Source organism: Echinops telfairi, unplaced genomic scaffold, assembly GCF_000313985.2.
Source record: "Echinops telfairi isolate 266 unplaced genomic scaffold, ASM31398v2 ScPeMD7_25;HRSCAF=90, whole genome shotgun sequence".
NCBI classification, from domain to species: Eukaryota; Metazoa; Chordata; class Mammalia; order Afrosoricida; family Tenrecidae; genus Echinops; species Echinops telfairi.
Genome location: NW_022103922.1, coordinates 3143005 through 3156613, shown reverse-complemented (window position 1 = coordinate 3156613; position 13609 = coordinate 3143005). Strand labels below are relative to the sequence as shown.

General features: G+C 57.0%; 1 protein-coding gene across 2 annotated transcripts in view; it reads left to right on the top strand.

Moving 5' to 3' along the window:
- PIP5K1B (phosphatidylinositol-4-phosphate 5-kinase type 1 beta) overlaps positions 1-11153 on the top strand; it is a 63368-nt gene extending 52215 nt beyond the window's left edge. For both annotated transcript variants that reach the window (XM_045289327.1, XM_045289328.1), the window contains 3 exons: positions 2904-3059; positions 6856-7000; positions 10745-11153. In XM_045289327.1, coding sequence (XP_045145262.1) covers positions 2904-3059; positions 6856-7000; positions 10745-11138 — 695 coding nt within the window. In that variant the 3' untranslated portion in view covers positions 11139-11153. The remainder of the gene's footprint in view (positions 1-2903; positions 3060-6855; positions 7001-10744) is intronic.
- Positions 11154-13609: the final 2456 nt, after the last annotated feature.

Below are 13609 nucleotides of genomic sequence, written 5' to 3'. Positions count from 1 at the left end.
CTGAGACCTGGTCTGTGCGTGTCAGGGTACACACGCACAGGTGCATGCATGCCTGTGTGCACATGGACGGGCCGTGTAACCAGGAGTTCTCTCGCTGGCTGGGGAGTTTCCATGGAATTTGATCCTTTCCTCCCTGCTGGGTGGGTTGGTTCCCTGGGTGGATACGGAAGTGTTGTTGGGGTTATTAGCGGTCATGTAGTCGCAGTGACACCCCACCACCACTTCTTTGGGCAGATGCCCAGTAGGGGGATTGCTGGGCCATATGGTAGGGTCTGTTTTAGAAATCGCCAGATTGATTTCCATAATGGCTGTACATAGCTACAGTCGCCCCACAGCCTCGTTCTGTTTTTCAGCAATGCTACTTTGTCATGACACTTCACTGCCGAGCTTTCTACCGGCAGCTTGGCGAGGTGTTTTTTTTCCTAACTGTAAAAGTTGGAACTATTTATTTCCCCAGGGTGATACTTACTTGCGATTACAGCTAAGCAAGTCTGGCTGAAAATTGATGGGTGCTCTGTTCCTTAGGCCCCTGTTCAGCACGGGGAAGGAAAATTAGAGACCGTCTGAATGTCCAGACATACCGAATCCTGGTTGGGTATGTGGGAGTACCACTGTCTCAGGGGACATACAGAATCCTGGTTGGGTATGTGGGAGTACCATTGTCTAAAGGTTGAGGGCGCAGCTGGCTGAAATGGTCTGCGGTGCACACCTGTCCATGTGAGGGCACTTCAGACGGTTCACGGGAATGGGCCAGTACCTGGTCACCTCACTGTCCCCCGGCGCTTCACGGGTGTCCAGCATCCTCACAAACACCGTCGAAGGAAGGTTGAAGGCCGGCACGCAGTGAGTGTGCGACTGACCTCCAACTGCCCCCGCAAGACCACTGCCGTCCACTCAGCGTCCCCAAGTCAAGCGTGCTGGTGCCCTGCGGCATCCACTGCCTGGGACCTCTGTGTCCTTGTCCGCGCTCTGAGACTGGGCCGTCGTGTCTGTGGTGCTGCTGCAGACACCTGGGAGCCCCGGGCAGTGCTGTGTCTTCCATCCACCCCCACCCCCGCATCGTTCCCAGCCTGCAGCCGGAGGGAGAACGTAAGCCCAAGTCAGGCATGGCTGTGGGCAGACAGAAGGAGCCCTGGTGGACAGTGGCCACGCGTCGGGCTGCGAGCCACAAGGTCAGCAGTTTGAAGCCGCCAGTCCCTTCAAGAGAAAAAGATGAGGCTTCCTACTGCCCTCAAGAGTTGGGGTCTCGGGTACCCAAAGGGGCAGCTCTGCCCCATGCAACAGGGTGGCTATGAGCCAGCACGGACCCCTAGGGGGACGGACACAGTCGCTGGGACAGTGGGCACATGCATGGCCCTGGTGGCGATGGCTGGTCCCTTCTGCCGTACATGGGGTCACTGAGAGTCAGCTCCGGCTCCACAGCACCTCCAGCCACAGCCGCAGTCTGCCGTGAACACCCTTCCCAGCCAACAGACAGCGCCCACTAGATGTACTAGGACAGTAAAGGGCGTCCCGTCCCATCGTGCTGCGTCCCAGCTCGGCTTCTGAACTCCCCTGGGAGTCAGCCCTCTAGCCTTCTGCGTGGGCCCTGCCCCCGCCGCTGCCTTGAAGCCTGCTCCCACCCTGTCTTCTCTGTGGCTGGTGAGTGCCCTCAGGGGCCCCAAGCAACTGAGGGGAGCGCCCCCATAGGGTTTCCGGGGCTGTCACCTTCACTGGGGCACTGCCGGGATATCAGAAACATCATTCACAGGCCCACAAAATTATCAGCTGAAAAGCTCACCGGCTATCTTTGGTGCAACATTGAATTAACCCATCGCTTAGGTGACTGTGTTAGGCTGGGTCAACTACAGAAACAAACCAGATACACACATGTGTATAAGAAAGAGCTTAATATCAAAGGGCAATTGTATATTACGAAACATCCCAGCACAGATCAAGTCCATGAGTCTGATATTAGCCCATATGTCCAATGGTAGTCTATAAATTCCTCTTCAGACTCACAACAGATGCAATAAAACCTAATTAATGAAGATCACAGGCCAGTGGGTGGAAGGTCTTGTGGATCTAGTGGTGGTGGAAGCATCTCAGAGCTGGTGTGAGTCACCACGTGGTTCTTGCTGCTCCAAGGCTCTGGCTCTATCAGCAAAGCTCCATGTGGCTTGTCAACAGGAATGTCTCTCAGGGAGACGAAGCAGAGAGAGTGTGTGTCTGGCTTCCAGTGAGCTATTTATCTCCATTGAGCCTCTAAATGAGGTCATCAAGCTGTGACCAGGTTGACAAGCTAGACTCCATCGCTACCTCAAGTTGACAGGAGATGATATCACTGCCCCAGCGATGGCTGGAACTGCTTCTCTGTGGCGAAGCGTGGGACGTGAGCTGGTGTTGATGCTCTCCACTGGGTGTTCCCCACCCCACCAGGAACCAAAACCAAGCCCCTGAAGTCTTACTGGAACCAATAGTGAAGCCCACCACCCCACAGTGACCCTCTCGGACAGACGCAAACTGCCCCTTTGGGTTTCCGAGACTGTAAGACTTTACAAGAGGCAACAGCCTCATGTTTCTCCCGTGCAGCGGCTGGTAGCTTTGAACCACCAACCTGGCGGTCACCAGCTCAATCTGTAACCCACTCGGCTGCCCTAGTAGTTCATCAAGTCTGCCTGCCTGGAGCAGTGTGCTCTTCAAGGAACTATCTGTGTGGGATGTAGCCGACCACAGCAACTGGAGAGGTTTGGTGAGCCACCTGGGGTGGTGAGTGGTGGAGCAGCTCAGAGAAGGGTGCTGAGCAGGCGCCGATGCACACATAGCGGGTGCTGGGGACGGCGAGTGACTGGGTGTTTGCACCCAGAGAAGGTAGGGGCGTGGTCTCACAGCAGCATCTCTGTCTCCCTTTCCTGCTGGTCCAGCTGTGAAGGCCTCCCCGTCCAAGAAACGGTGCAACTCCATCGCCGCCCTGAAGGCAGCCTCCCAGGAGATCGTGTCCTCCTTCAGCCAGGAGTGGAAGGACAGGAGGCGGGACCTACTGAGCGAAGGGCAGAGCTTCAGCAGCCTCGATGAAGAAGGTGAGAGAGACGCCGCGCAGAAGGGGAAGCCCTCTGGCGGCGTGTGCGCGAGTGCCGGTGGCCACAGAAAACACAGCCAGCAGAAAAGCACCCAAGGTCAGACACGGGGCACAGTTTTTGCACTGAGACCTGGTCTGTGCGTGTCAGGGTACACACGCACAGGTGCATGCACGCCTGTGTGCACATGGACGGGCCGTGTAACCAGGAGTTCTCTCGCTGGCTGGGGAGTTTCCATGGAATTTGATCCTTTCCTCCCTGCTGGGTGGGTTGGTTCCCTGGGTGGATACGGAAGTGTTGTTGGAGTTATTAGCGGTCATGTAGTCGCAGTGACACCCCACCACCCCACCACCCGCCCCAACATGCACAAAGGAACACGATGCTGGGTTGGATCCCCCTGGGATAAGAGGGTTGTCTTTAATTGGTTGATTCTCATAAGCCAGTGGCCAGGCCTGTCTTCCTAGCCTTCCTCTGGAAGCTCCCCCTGAAGCTCTCTTAGCATTATAACGACACAATCCATCCATTGGCCTTTTCAAATAGTATCTTTTTTTAAGGATTGGGGTTTTCTGGTTGTCCTTGGCTACTGCCTAGACTTGACTTATTAGCTATCGGGGTGGCCTAGTGGTTACGTGTGAGCTGCTAATTGCAAGGTTGGTAGTTCAAACCTACTGGATGCTCATGTATTTTTCCCATGCCGGCTGACCTATTGGCTCTCTCCCTTACCCCCAGCTGGGCCACTCAGCAGGACAACAAGTAGGAGGGACGCTGCCCAGTCTGCTTCTTAAAGGAGTCCCTGATGAAGGAGTCCATTGTGTGTGTTTGGGGGGGTGGGGGGTGGGGCTGCTGCTAACTGCAAGGTCCACAGTTTGAAGCCAGCAGCCACCCCTCAGGTAAACAATGAGGCCGTCTGCCCCTTTAGAGTGACAATCGCGGAATCCCATGGGAGCAGTCCCCGTCTTGTTGGATCACCGTGTGTGAGCATCGGATCCATGACGGATGGTCTGGTCTGGTGCTTTGAGTTTCATCGGATAAGGGAGAGGTGACAGTTGAGGCTTTTTTACTGCTGCTCCGTTCTTTGGGCAGAGCCTGGTCCTGGTGCAAAAGGCTAAGCGCCAGGAATGCTATGTAAGGGCTGGCAGCTGGAATTCTCCAGCTGCTCCAGGGAGAAACTCAGAGCCACCGTCTTCCGTGGGAGCCCCAGAGACCCTCCGGGCCGCTCTCCTGTGTGCTAGAGGGTCGCTGTGGGTCAGGGCTGCCTCCACGGCAGTGGGTTTGGGTTTTGGAATTCTTGCAAAGGTTCCGTTCTGGCTCACGGTGACCCTGCGCACAACAGAGTGGACCCACCCAGACCCGCATCGCTGGCCGTGTGATGTGTGAGCCACGGTGCCCTCCATGCCCCTCCAGGTGCTCCTCCTCTTCGCTGGCCTTCTGGTTGACCAGCATGGTGCTCCTTTCCAGGGACTGGTCTCTCTTCATCTCCAAAGTACGGGAGACCAAGCCTCGCTTCTAAGGAACCTTCCGGCTGGACTTCTTCCCAGACTGAGTTCTCTGTCTTCTGGCAGGCCCTCTGTAGGGTTCCCAAGGCTGGAAATCTTCACCCGAGCAGATAGCCCCCTCTCTCCCAAGACACAGCTGTTGGGGCTGAACCACCAACCTCAGAGCCGGCAGTCCAACAGTGACCCAGCAGCACCTAAAAATCTCTGAGCATGTGGCTCCTAAAGCATGAATTAGACTGGTCTCCCGCGGAGCAGTGGGCTGCTCTGATGGCTGAAGAACAGCCACTGGATGCCAGCTTTGAGAGAGGCTCTCCCACTGCACGTCAAGATGAGCTGATGCTCACCATTCTCCGTGGGGCCAAGACTTACTGCCGGGTGGGCCCCTCGGTCCTTCCACACCTGCGGGACTTTATCTTTCAAGAGCCCCCACCCTCGCCAAGTCACTGGCCCTTAAAGCATCTGGGTTCTTGCATCCAAACTGGGAAACCAGAGACGCATGCGTGTCATCGTCAGGAGAAGAGAGGGGCCCCTGGTTCCCTCCCAGGCCAGCAATCCTTTCCATCTGAGCCCCAGGATTCCCTGGGAGCGATCTCATCATCTTCTGAATGGTCAGTCATGCTGTGTCCTGCCGCCGCCATCCGGTCAATCCTGACTCACAGCAGCCCTCTTGAGGCTTGCTGAAGACCACCCGCCCACGGCTGCAGCAGCACCTCGACAGGGAGCCGCCAGAACAGGCCGGATTCAGAAGAGGGCGTGGAACACGGGGCATCCATGCTGATATCAGAGGGGGCTTGGCGCAAAGCGGAGAACACCAGAAAGACACTTACCTGTGTTTCATTGACTAAGCAAAGGCATTTGACCATGGGGACCACAGTAAACAGGATAACTTAGATAAGAATGGGGATTCCAGAACACTTCATCGTGCTCATGAGGAGCTTGTACGTGGGTCACGAGGCAGTTGTGTGACCAGAACAAGGGGATGCTGTGTGGTGCAGAGTCAGGGAAGGTGTGCATCGGGGTTGTGTCCTCTCACCCTACTCTTCCATCTGTGTGCTGAGCAGCTCATCAGAGAGGCCGGGGTCTGTGAAGAAGAGTGCGGCATCGGGGCTGGAGGAAGGCTTCTGAGCCTGCGTTATGCAGAGGACACAGCCTGGCTTGCTGGAAGTGAGGAGGACTTGAAGCCCTTGCTGATGAAGACCAAGGACCGGAGCCTTCCGCGCGGACCACAGCTCACTGTCAGGAAGACCAGCGTCCTCCCATCTGGACCAACTGGTGACATTGTGATGGATGGAGAAGTTGTCGAGGATGGTGTCTTGCTTGCATCCACAATCACTGCTCGTGGAAGCGGTGTCAAGAGATCCAACAAGGGGCGCCTGGCACTGGGTGAATCTGGTGCACAAGACCTCTTTAAGGTGTCAAACAGCATGGACTGAGGTGCCCCTGACCCGAGCCGTGGTTTTCTTTTTTCAATGGCCTCGTATGCATGTGAAAGTGGGACGCTGAATAAGGAAACCGTAGAATCATCGATGCATTTGGATTGTGAGGCTGGAAAAGAATCCTGAGAGTAGCACGCACTGCTGAAAGGATCAACAGAAAGATCTGTCTTAGGAGAAGTCCAGTCAGAGCACGCCTTAGCGGCAGGGGTGGCGAGACTCCGCCTTGTACATACTTTGAACATGTTGTCGGGAGAGACCAGCCCCTGGAGAGGGACAAGCCCTCTGATTGACGAAGGAGAGGGCAGCAGTAGAAGGGCCTCCAGGAGATAGACTGGCACCGCGGCTCCAATAAGGAGCCCGAGCTTGGGGGCAGTTGTGTGGATGGAGCCTGACCGGGCAGAGTCTTGGTCTGTCGTCCATGAGGTTGCTATGGGTCAGGGTCCACTAGAGAGCACCTCACAACCACAACTAGGGCCTCAGAGGCTCTGAATCTTTATAGGAGCAGATGGCCTCATCTTGCTCCTGCAGAGCAGCCAGTGGATTTGAACCCTGACCGTGCAATTCGTGGTCTTACCGCTTACCTGATAGCCCCACAGAGGGCCTTCGAATTCCTCTGCTAGATGGGTTTGGGGGTTTGTTTCTAGAGAGCCCTGGCGAGGTCCCATCTGTAGGCACTGTGTGACTCAGCGTACACGGTCCTCGGTGTACAAACTTTCTTCCATTCCAGCTTGGGCGGCTCAGAAGTGTAACTAGCACGCTGCTCACTCTGCGGCCTAGGTGGCACACACTGGGGGCCTGGGCTGTGATCGAGGGCTGAGCGGTGCTCAGGCCGAGACTGACCGGCGTGTGTTGCTCCCCTCCGACCAGCCCTAGGCTCCCGGCGCCGCCCCGACCTGGTCCCCAGCACCCCGTCGCTGTTCGAAGCGTCCTCCTTGGCGACGACCATCTCCTCCTCCTCCTTGTACGTCAATGAGCATTTTCCACAGGAAAGGACAGTGCTGTCCACCAGCAGGTAACTCCCTCAGCCACCAGAGTGTCCCTGTCACCTGCCCGCCGAGGGCCCTTGGCTGTGGCAGGAGGTACGTGGGAGACGGCTTGGCAGTTACATTTCACGTAGAAGCCCCAGTGGGTGAGGAATGGAAGGCGGTGACCATCAGGGGAAGTCAGCCGGAAATGACTGGGAGGTGCTGGACGGGCATCAGAAGACCCCACCCACTGTCAGTGGTCAGTGAAGTGGTTAACAAGGGGGATTAAAGGGAAAAAACAACTTTAAAAGTGGGCACTTCTACCCTTGGCTCAGAGGAAGACTTTTTTTTGCCAGTTTTACTTTCCTGTGAATGGAGTAAGGGGCCCCAGGGACATAGTGGTCAATCATTGGGCTGCTATCTGCAAGGTCAGCCGTTCAAAACCACCAACCATTCCTTGGGAGAAAGACGAGGCTGTCTGATCCTACAGTCTCGGCAACCTCAGGGAGCAAGTCCGCCTTTGTCCAGCCGGGTCCCCGGGAGTGGGAATGCTACGGAAACATCACCCCTGACTGACCCACTGCCCAGGGTTGTTTCCGACTGCCGGCCACACTGCAGGATGGGGTAGAACACCTCCCTCGTTTCTGAGACTGTCTTTCTCCCGTGGAGTGGCTGGTGGGTCTGCTCACCAAGCCCCTTCCTGTTTATAGCGACCCCAGGTGACAGATGACAGTTCAGAAATTCCTGCCAGGCCTCTCTGAGTCGGAGCAGGGAAGTCTCTGACCGGTTCCGGCAGGTCTTGGGAGATTAACAGTTTCCTGGGCATCTTGTTTCCAGGGAGGCCTAATGGCCCCCAACAGTCTGAGTCCAGAGGGCCGAGGCCACATGGGATGCAGGGTGCTCGCCAACCCAGGCTCCCAAAAAAGCCCTCCAGACCCTGAGCCTGTGGCCCCCCTCCCTGGGGAGAGTCAGGACCTTAGAAGTGAGCCCGGAAATGGGGGCAGGACGCACTTGGCCAGAGAAATGAGACGGCGATTCCAGGTCAGCGTGAACAGCGCAGAAAGAAAACAAGGCGGCGGCGGCAGCTGGGAAATGAACATCAGCATGGAAGTCTGTTCCCAGCCCTCCTCTGCCGGGACCAGGGTTCTCTGTCGGTCCCACATGGCACAAGAGGCCAGTGAACTTGGCTCCTGATCCAAGAGCTGGGGGTGTGAGGTCAGCAGAGGAAAGGCGTGGTGATGGACACTGAGGGAGCCCACTCTGCCCTGACCTACACCAGGCCGCCGTGGGTCGGGCTGCACTAGCCAGAGAAGGTCCCGGTCTCTCTGGATGCGTTTGGGCTGCGTCGAATCTCTTCAGTCTCGATCTCCACAGGCGTTATCGAGGGCCGTGGCATCTGTTTCAGCCCATCATGCTCTGTGTGCGACAATAGAACGCCACCCGGGCCCCGCCAGCCTCACAGTTGTTAGGGTCGAGCCCGCTGTCACGGCTACTGCGTCCCTCCATCTCGTCCGGGGCCCCCCCTCTTTTTTGTTTCCCCTCTACTCTAGCAAGCACAACAAAGTCCTTCTCCAGGGACTGGTCCCTCCTGAGAACACGTCCCAAGTACGTGAGACAAAGTCTCAACATGGTCAGATTATAACAATTACATCATCGCTATTTTAAGAAGCGGTGGGCTCAGGCGCAGTCCTGCAAAGTGTTCTGAGGCCCGGGTAATAGCTCATGTGCCACGTGAAGCTTTCCTGTGGAAGAAAGAGCCACAGTTCTCTTCCGTAACTTAACGTGTAACCTTTCCTAATGGGCCTTTAAAGAGCAAGGTCAGCAGTTCAGAACCACCAGGCACTCTGTAGGAGAAAGATGAGGCTTTCTACTCCCTTCTGGGAAGTAGTCACCTTCTGGGAAACCCCCAAGGGCAGTTCGCCCCTGTCCCAGAGGGTGGCTATCCACCGAATGGAGCAATCAGCCTTCCCTTCAAAGTAGCCCAACAGAATGCGAAAGTGAAACATTGTTTCCGATCTGCCCACGGACAAAAGCCGGCTTTGCTGGGTTAGCAGAGGGAAGTGGTCAGAAACCAGTTTTGTAACTTAGCCCTCGGCTGCTCACGTGCCTGCAGCCTGTGAAGAGGTTAGAGACTCGGAAAGAGCCCAGCCCGGAGTGGAAGCAAGGGGGAATTTAGGGGGGAGGCTGTGCCAGCCCAGGGAAAGCCCCCCTACCCGCACCCCGGGGAGGAGGGACTCAGGATGGGTGGAAAGGATTGCTCCTCAGCTTCCAGCTCCTACCTGCACAGGTTTATTCCAAACTAAACCTGTTTAAACCTGCCTTTGCCCTCCACAGGTGGCCTCAGGCAAGCTCTCTCTCGGTCATTGGCTAGGCTTAGTCTCCCCAGGGTGCTTTCCACAAAGGAGCCCGCAAGGCGGCGTGGGCATCTTCCCTCGGTAGCCCCCGTCCTTGGGCACAAGTTAGCTCCTGAAACGGTTGCGGTTGAGCGTCAGGGACTGTGTTTCCTTTCCGTCCTCGCCTGATGCTCCCGCCTCGCTGGGGAAAGCGTGCCCCTTTAGAGAGGAGAGCTGGGGTCAAAGAGGGATAGGGGCCGGGGAGGGCTACTTCTGCTTTATTTTACGCGCTATGCATGTAGGGCCGTGAACTAAGAGAGAAAGCACTTCTCGAATACCCTTGCCTCTTCCTTTCTTGGGAAGGAGATAAATAGAAACCATTTTAAAAAATTAAAATCATAAGGGAGTTGTTGGGAGGCTAAGGGTCCTGGTTTCATGAGGCATCCCAGTTGGTCTGCCTCACAGGGTCCCCGGCGCTTCCGCTCGGTCCCCTAGCTCGATGGGTGTTGCAAGCAGCCACCCAGACTCTCTGGAGCACCGGGCGCTGGCTGAAGCCCCACAGTGATTGCCCTCAGATAACCTTTAAACCTTAAGCCAAAAATATCTGCCAAAGTCGCCTTAAAGCCAAACAGCCACATGACTTAACTAGAAAGACTAGGGCTTGCTACTCCCAGGACAGTTACCGTCTCGGAAACCCACATGGGCAGTGGGCAGTGGGCAGTGGCTTCATCCACGTGGTAACCCTGCAAATGGATTCTGGGCTTTCACGGTCATCCCTGGCCTTCCTATAACTGGGTGCTCAAAATTCAAGCTCTAATACCATTCCCTCTTCCAGTCTTGGGTTTTATAATTTTCAATCCTCGGGTCACACGGGCTGTGTGCTGCTTCCATGTGGACTTGGCCGACGCCTGCTTGTCTTCAGAGAAAGAAGGCTTCAGACCCCAGACACTATTCTTTCTGATTGCCGGGCATCATCTAGTCTCCCCACCACACTTCCCTAAAGCACCCATATCTTCAGTGATCTCTGCATGGCCCTCGCTCGATCGGTCTGATGCACACTGAAGTTTGAGGGCCTCAGATGTAGCACCCTTGTGTGCCTTAGCAAACAGCAAACACCTTGATCCCCGCGTCTGTCTGTAAGCTGGCGCACGTGCGCACGCAGAAAGGACATCCAGAGATGTGCAGCCGGCCTGTTGGTCCACAGCTGCCCCTGCTCCTGGGCAAGGCACACATACATCCCATCTCAGCAGACAAAAACCCCAGGATGGGCTTCCATGGATTCTGACTCGAGGCAATGAAAGTCAGGGTCTTTAATTCAGGTACCACATCTGCAAGGGGGACCGTATCTCCTCCGAAATGTGTTAGTGTCTACCCCAAGCCACCCTGCCTCGGCCTCTTTGGCCACAACCGGGAGGGTCTCAGTGACGGTGTCTCATGGCAACCACTCTATTTCCCCAGCAAAGGGTTACCTTCCAGCTCGACGTTCACCTTGGAAGAGGGCACCATCTACCTGACCCCCGAGCCAGACGCTCCGGATGCTCAGGACGACAACACCTCGGTGTTCGACGTCTACTTGGTAAGTCGCTGGCCACGTCCTCTCCTAGTGGGCCATAAATGGACGGGCCACAGCGGTGTCCAACCACGTCAGAGCGGGATGGCAGCCTGCTACATCTTCATGAGTCCACATTCCGGTGTCCTCTCTCTGATCGAGAGCAAGTCCATTCTCCTCCCTGGTCAGTGGTCAGCAGCTTCGTCCACATGGGGACCCTGCAAATGGATCTGGGGCTTTCACAGACAAGCGGCCTCTCCCTATAGCTCACTGCATCAGAGAACAGCTAGACAAGGGCTCTGAAGATGTCCCAAAGGGCACATGTCCCCTAGGCCCAAAGGAGGACCCCTGAGGGTTATTCTCAATGGGGGTATAGTGCCTGCTTTAGGGTTCCAGGACCCATGTCCCTCCAGTGTCCCTCCTTGTCCCAGAGCCCCTCGATTCTCACGGATCAGGTGCAAAGCCCTCACTTGCCTATGAAGTGTGCCCTCCTCCCTCGCCAGACCCCACCTGCCAATGGGGTTCCAGCCAAGGGCCTCCTCGGGGTCCTTCCGCCCTCTGAGCCTGCTCCTGCCTCTGTGCCTCTGCACCTGCTGTTCCTGCTGGATGCTCTTCCCCCTGCTTGCTCTACCCCTCCCTCCCCCAGGTCTCTGCCAGGCATGGCCCCCCAGACAGTTCTTCCCTGGGCACTGCCCAAAGCAGCCGCCCCTCCCCACACGTAACCAATGCAACATGTCAGACGCTTCCAGCAAACCTGGGTCCCTTCCACACCCAGGCAGAGAGGACAGGAAAGGTGGCCCGGGAAGAGGCTTGGTCTCACCTGGAAGCAGGAAAGGGGCTGGTGAGCTAAAGGTGGTTGAAGGGCATGGGGTACCAGCCCCTCACCGGCCCCTGTTCCTTCCCTGGCAGGAACGCCATCTCCCCGCCACCTAGCTAGCTTCTCAGTGTGGCCCTTGTTCTTGACAAGGGTGCGGCCATCTTTGTTTCCTGAATGGCTCACCCACCCCTGCCCTTGGGCGGGCCTCTGGCTCCCAGACATCGAATAGCCAAACAGCTCAGAGACGGTTGGCGCTGGCCTCCAAGACCATCTGCGGGGAGGGGTGTTGGCACTGAGTGTATCACGGATCCAAGGTTAGGTTAGGGTGGCGGTAGGCTGGCTGGTGTGGCCTGGGTTTGTGGTGGTCTGGAAGCTCGGGAGGAGAAGAGGGAAAGGGGAGAGGGGCATTGAGTCACGGTGGGGGAAGGGGACAGTGGGTGGTGTGTTGCTCAGCAAGCTTGGAGGAAAATGGCCCTGTCTGACCCCACTTTGCAGCTGACCGGAACACGCCGGGAAACATCTGTGCGTGTTGGCTGCCCTGGGCAGCGTCCTAAGTGCGTGGCATAAGGACTATAGGCGCCCTGGTGGCAGAGCGGTTACACATTGTGCTGCTAGCCGTAAGATCTGCTGTTTGAGACCACCGGCCGCTCCAAGAGGAGGCTTTCTACTCCCGGTCACAGCCTGGGACACCCACAGGGGCAGCTCTACTGCCCGGCGGGGCTGCATGGGCCCACTGGCAGTGAGTCTGGTTCAGTTAATGTGCGGTTCTGATGGCCGTGAATCGGAATCCCCTCAAATGCTGTGGGGGGTCCGGTTCCGTGTGAGACCCCTCCTGGCGCTGGCAGCTGCAAGAAAGCCTCAGTGGCAGAGTGGGTTCCGGTGAGTTGGACTGTGACCACCAGGTCAGCCGTTCAAACCCACCGGCCGCTCTCCAGGAGAAAGGTGAGGCTCTCTGCCCCCTGAGAGACTCATGGGGCCCTGGCCCCGTGGTGGTTACGCTGGGCTGCTGACCGCAGGTCCTAAGTAAACTTGGGCTCCGCAGGCTCACACGGGAGGGCTCCACCCTGTGACTCAGCGCTCTGGGCTGTGCACTCTAGCCAGATGCTCCATTTGGTGCACACAGTGGGATGTTGCTGTAGCAGGACGCCATGGGTGTTAATGCAACCAGCGTACGTGTGCTGGGGGGTGTACCATGAGTCCAGAAAGGCACTGGTGTTTATGGGGGGGGGGCTGTCCTGTGACCTGTGATAGGCAAGGGTGGGATGTACCCAGGCTGTCAGTCCTGTCACATCCAAGGACGTCCTCAGAGAGCCACCATCCTCCCACCCCCTGCCGCCTTGGTCAGTGCTTCTGCATGTCTGCCTCCTCTCCTCCCTGCCGGAGGGCCCAGGCAGCCCCGCCCCTGAGCACCTCCTGCTCTGGGCACAAGGTGACTGAGGAAGACTCGCTTTTCACCAGGACGTGGGTCTCCCAGGCCATGAACCTGCAGGAGAGAACCCGCAGGTGTGGTGGCGTCCTTTCAGGAACCCCAGGTTCCTATCAGACACTGCATGTGAACAGGGCTGCTGTCCCCAGAACCAGAGGCCGAGGACTGGACACTAAAGAACACACAGGGCCTCCGCTGGTGTGAGCATAGGTGGTGCACACAGGGCTCTTTCCTGAGGGGCTGTGATGGGTGGGCTCCGCGCACTTCCTAGGGCAGCTGAGTCAGCCATCACCTTGACAGCTGAGAGAGGTGTTCACAGTCACCTGTTGGCTCGCCACACACAACCAGTGAGAAACAGAATCCAGGGCCTGCTGGGACCTGGCTGTTTCTCAGAGCTCCCCACCCTCTAGAAGCCATCAGTGAGTCCCTCCGCTAAGTGCATCTCCCTGGCCCCGTCCTGGCTCAGCCTGCTCACTTGCTCGCTCACTGGTTTCTGAGATGGCTGTGGGTTCCCCCGAGGAGCTGCTGGTG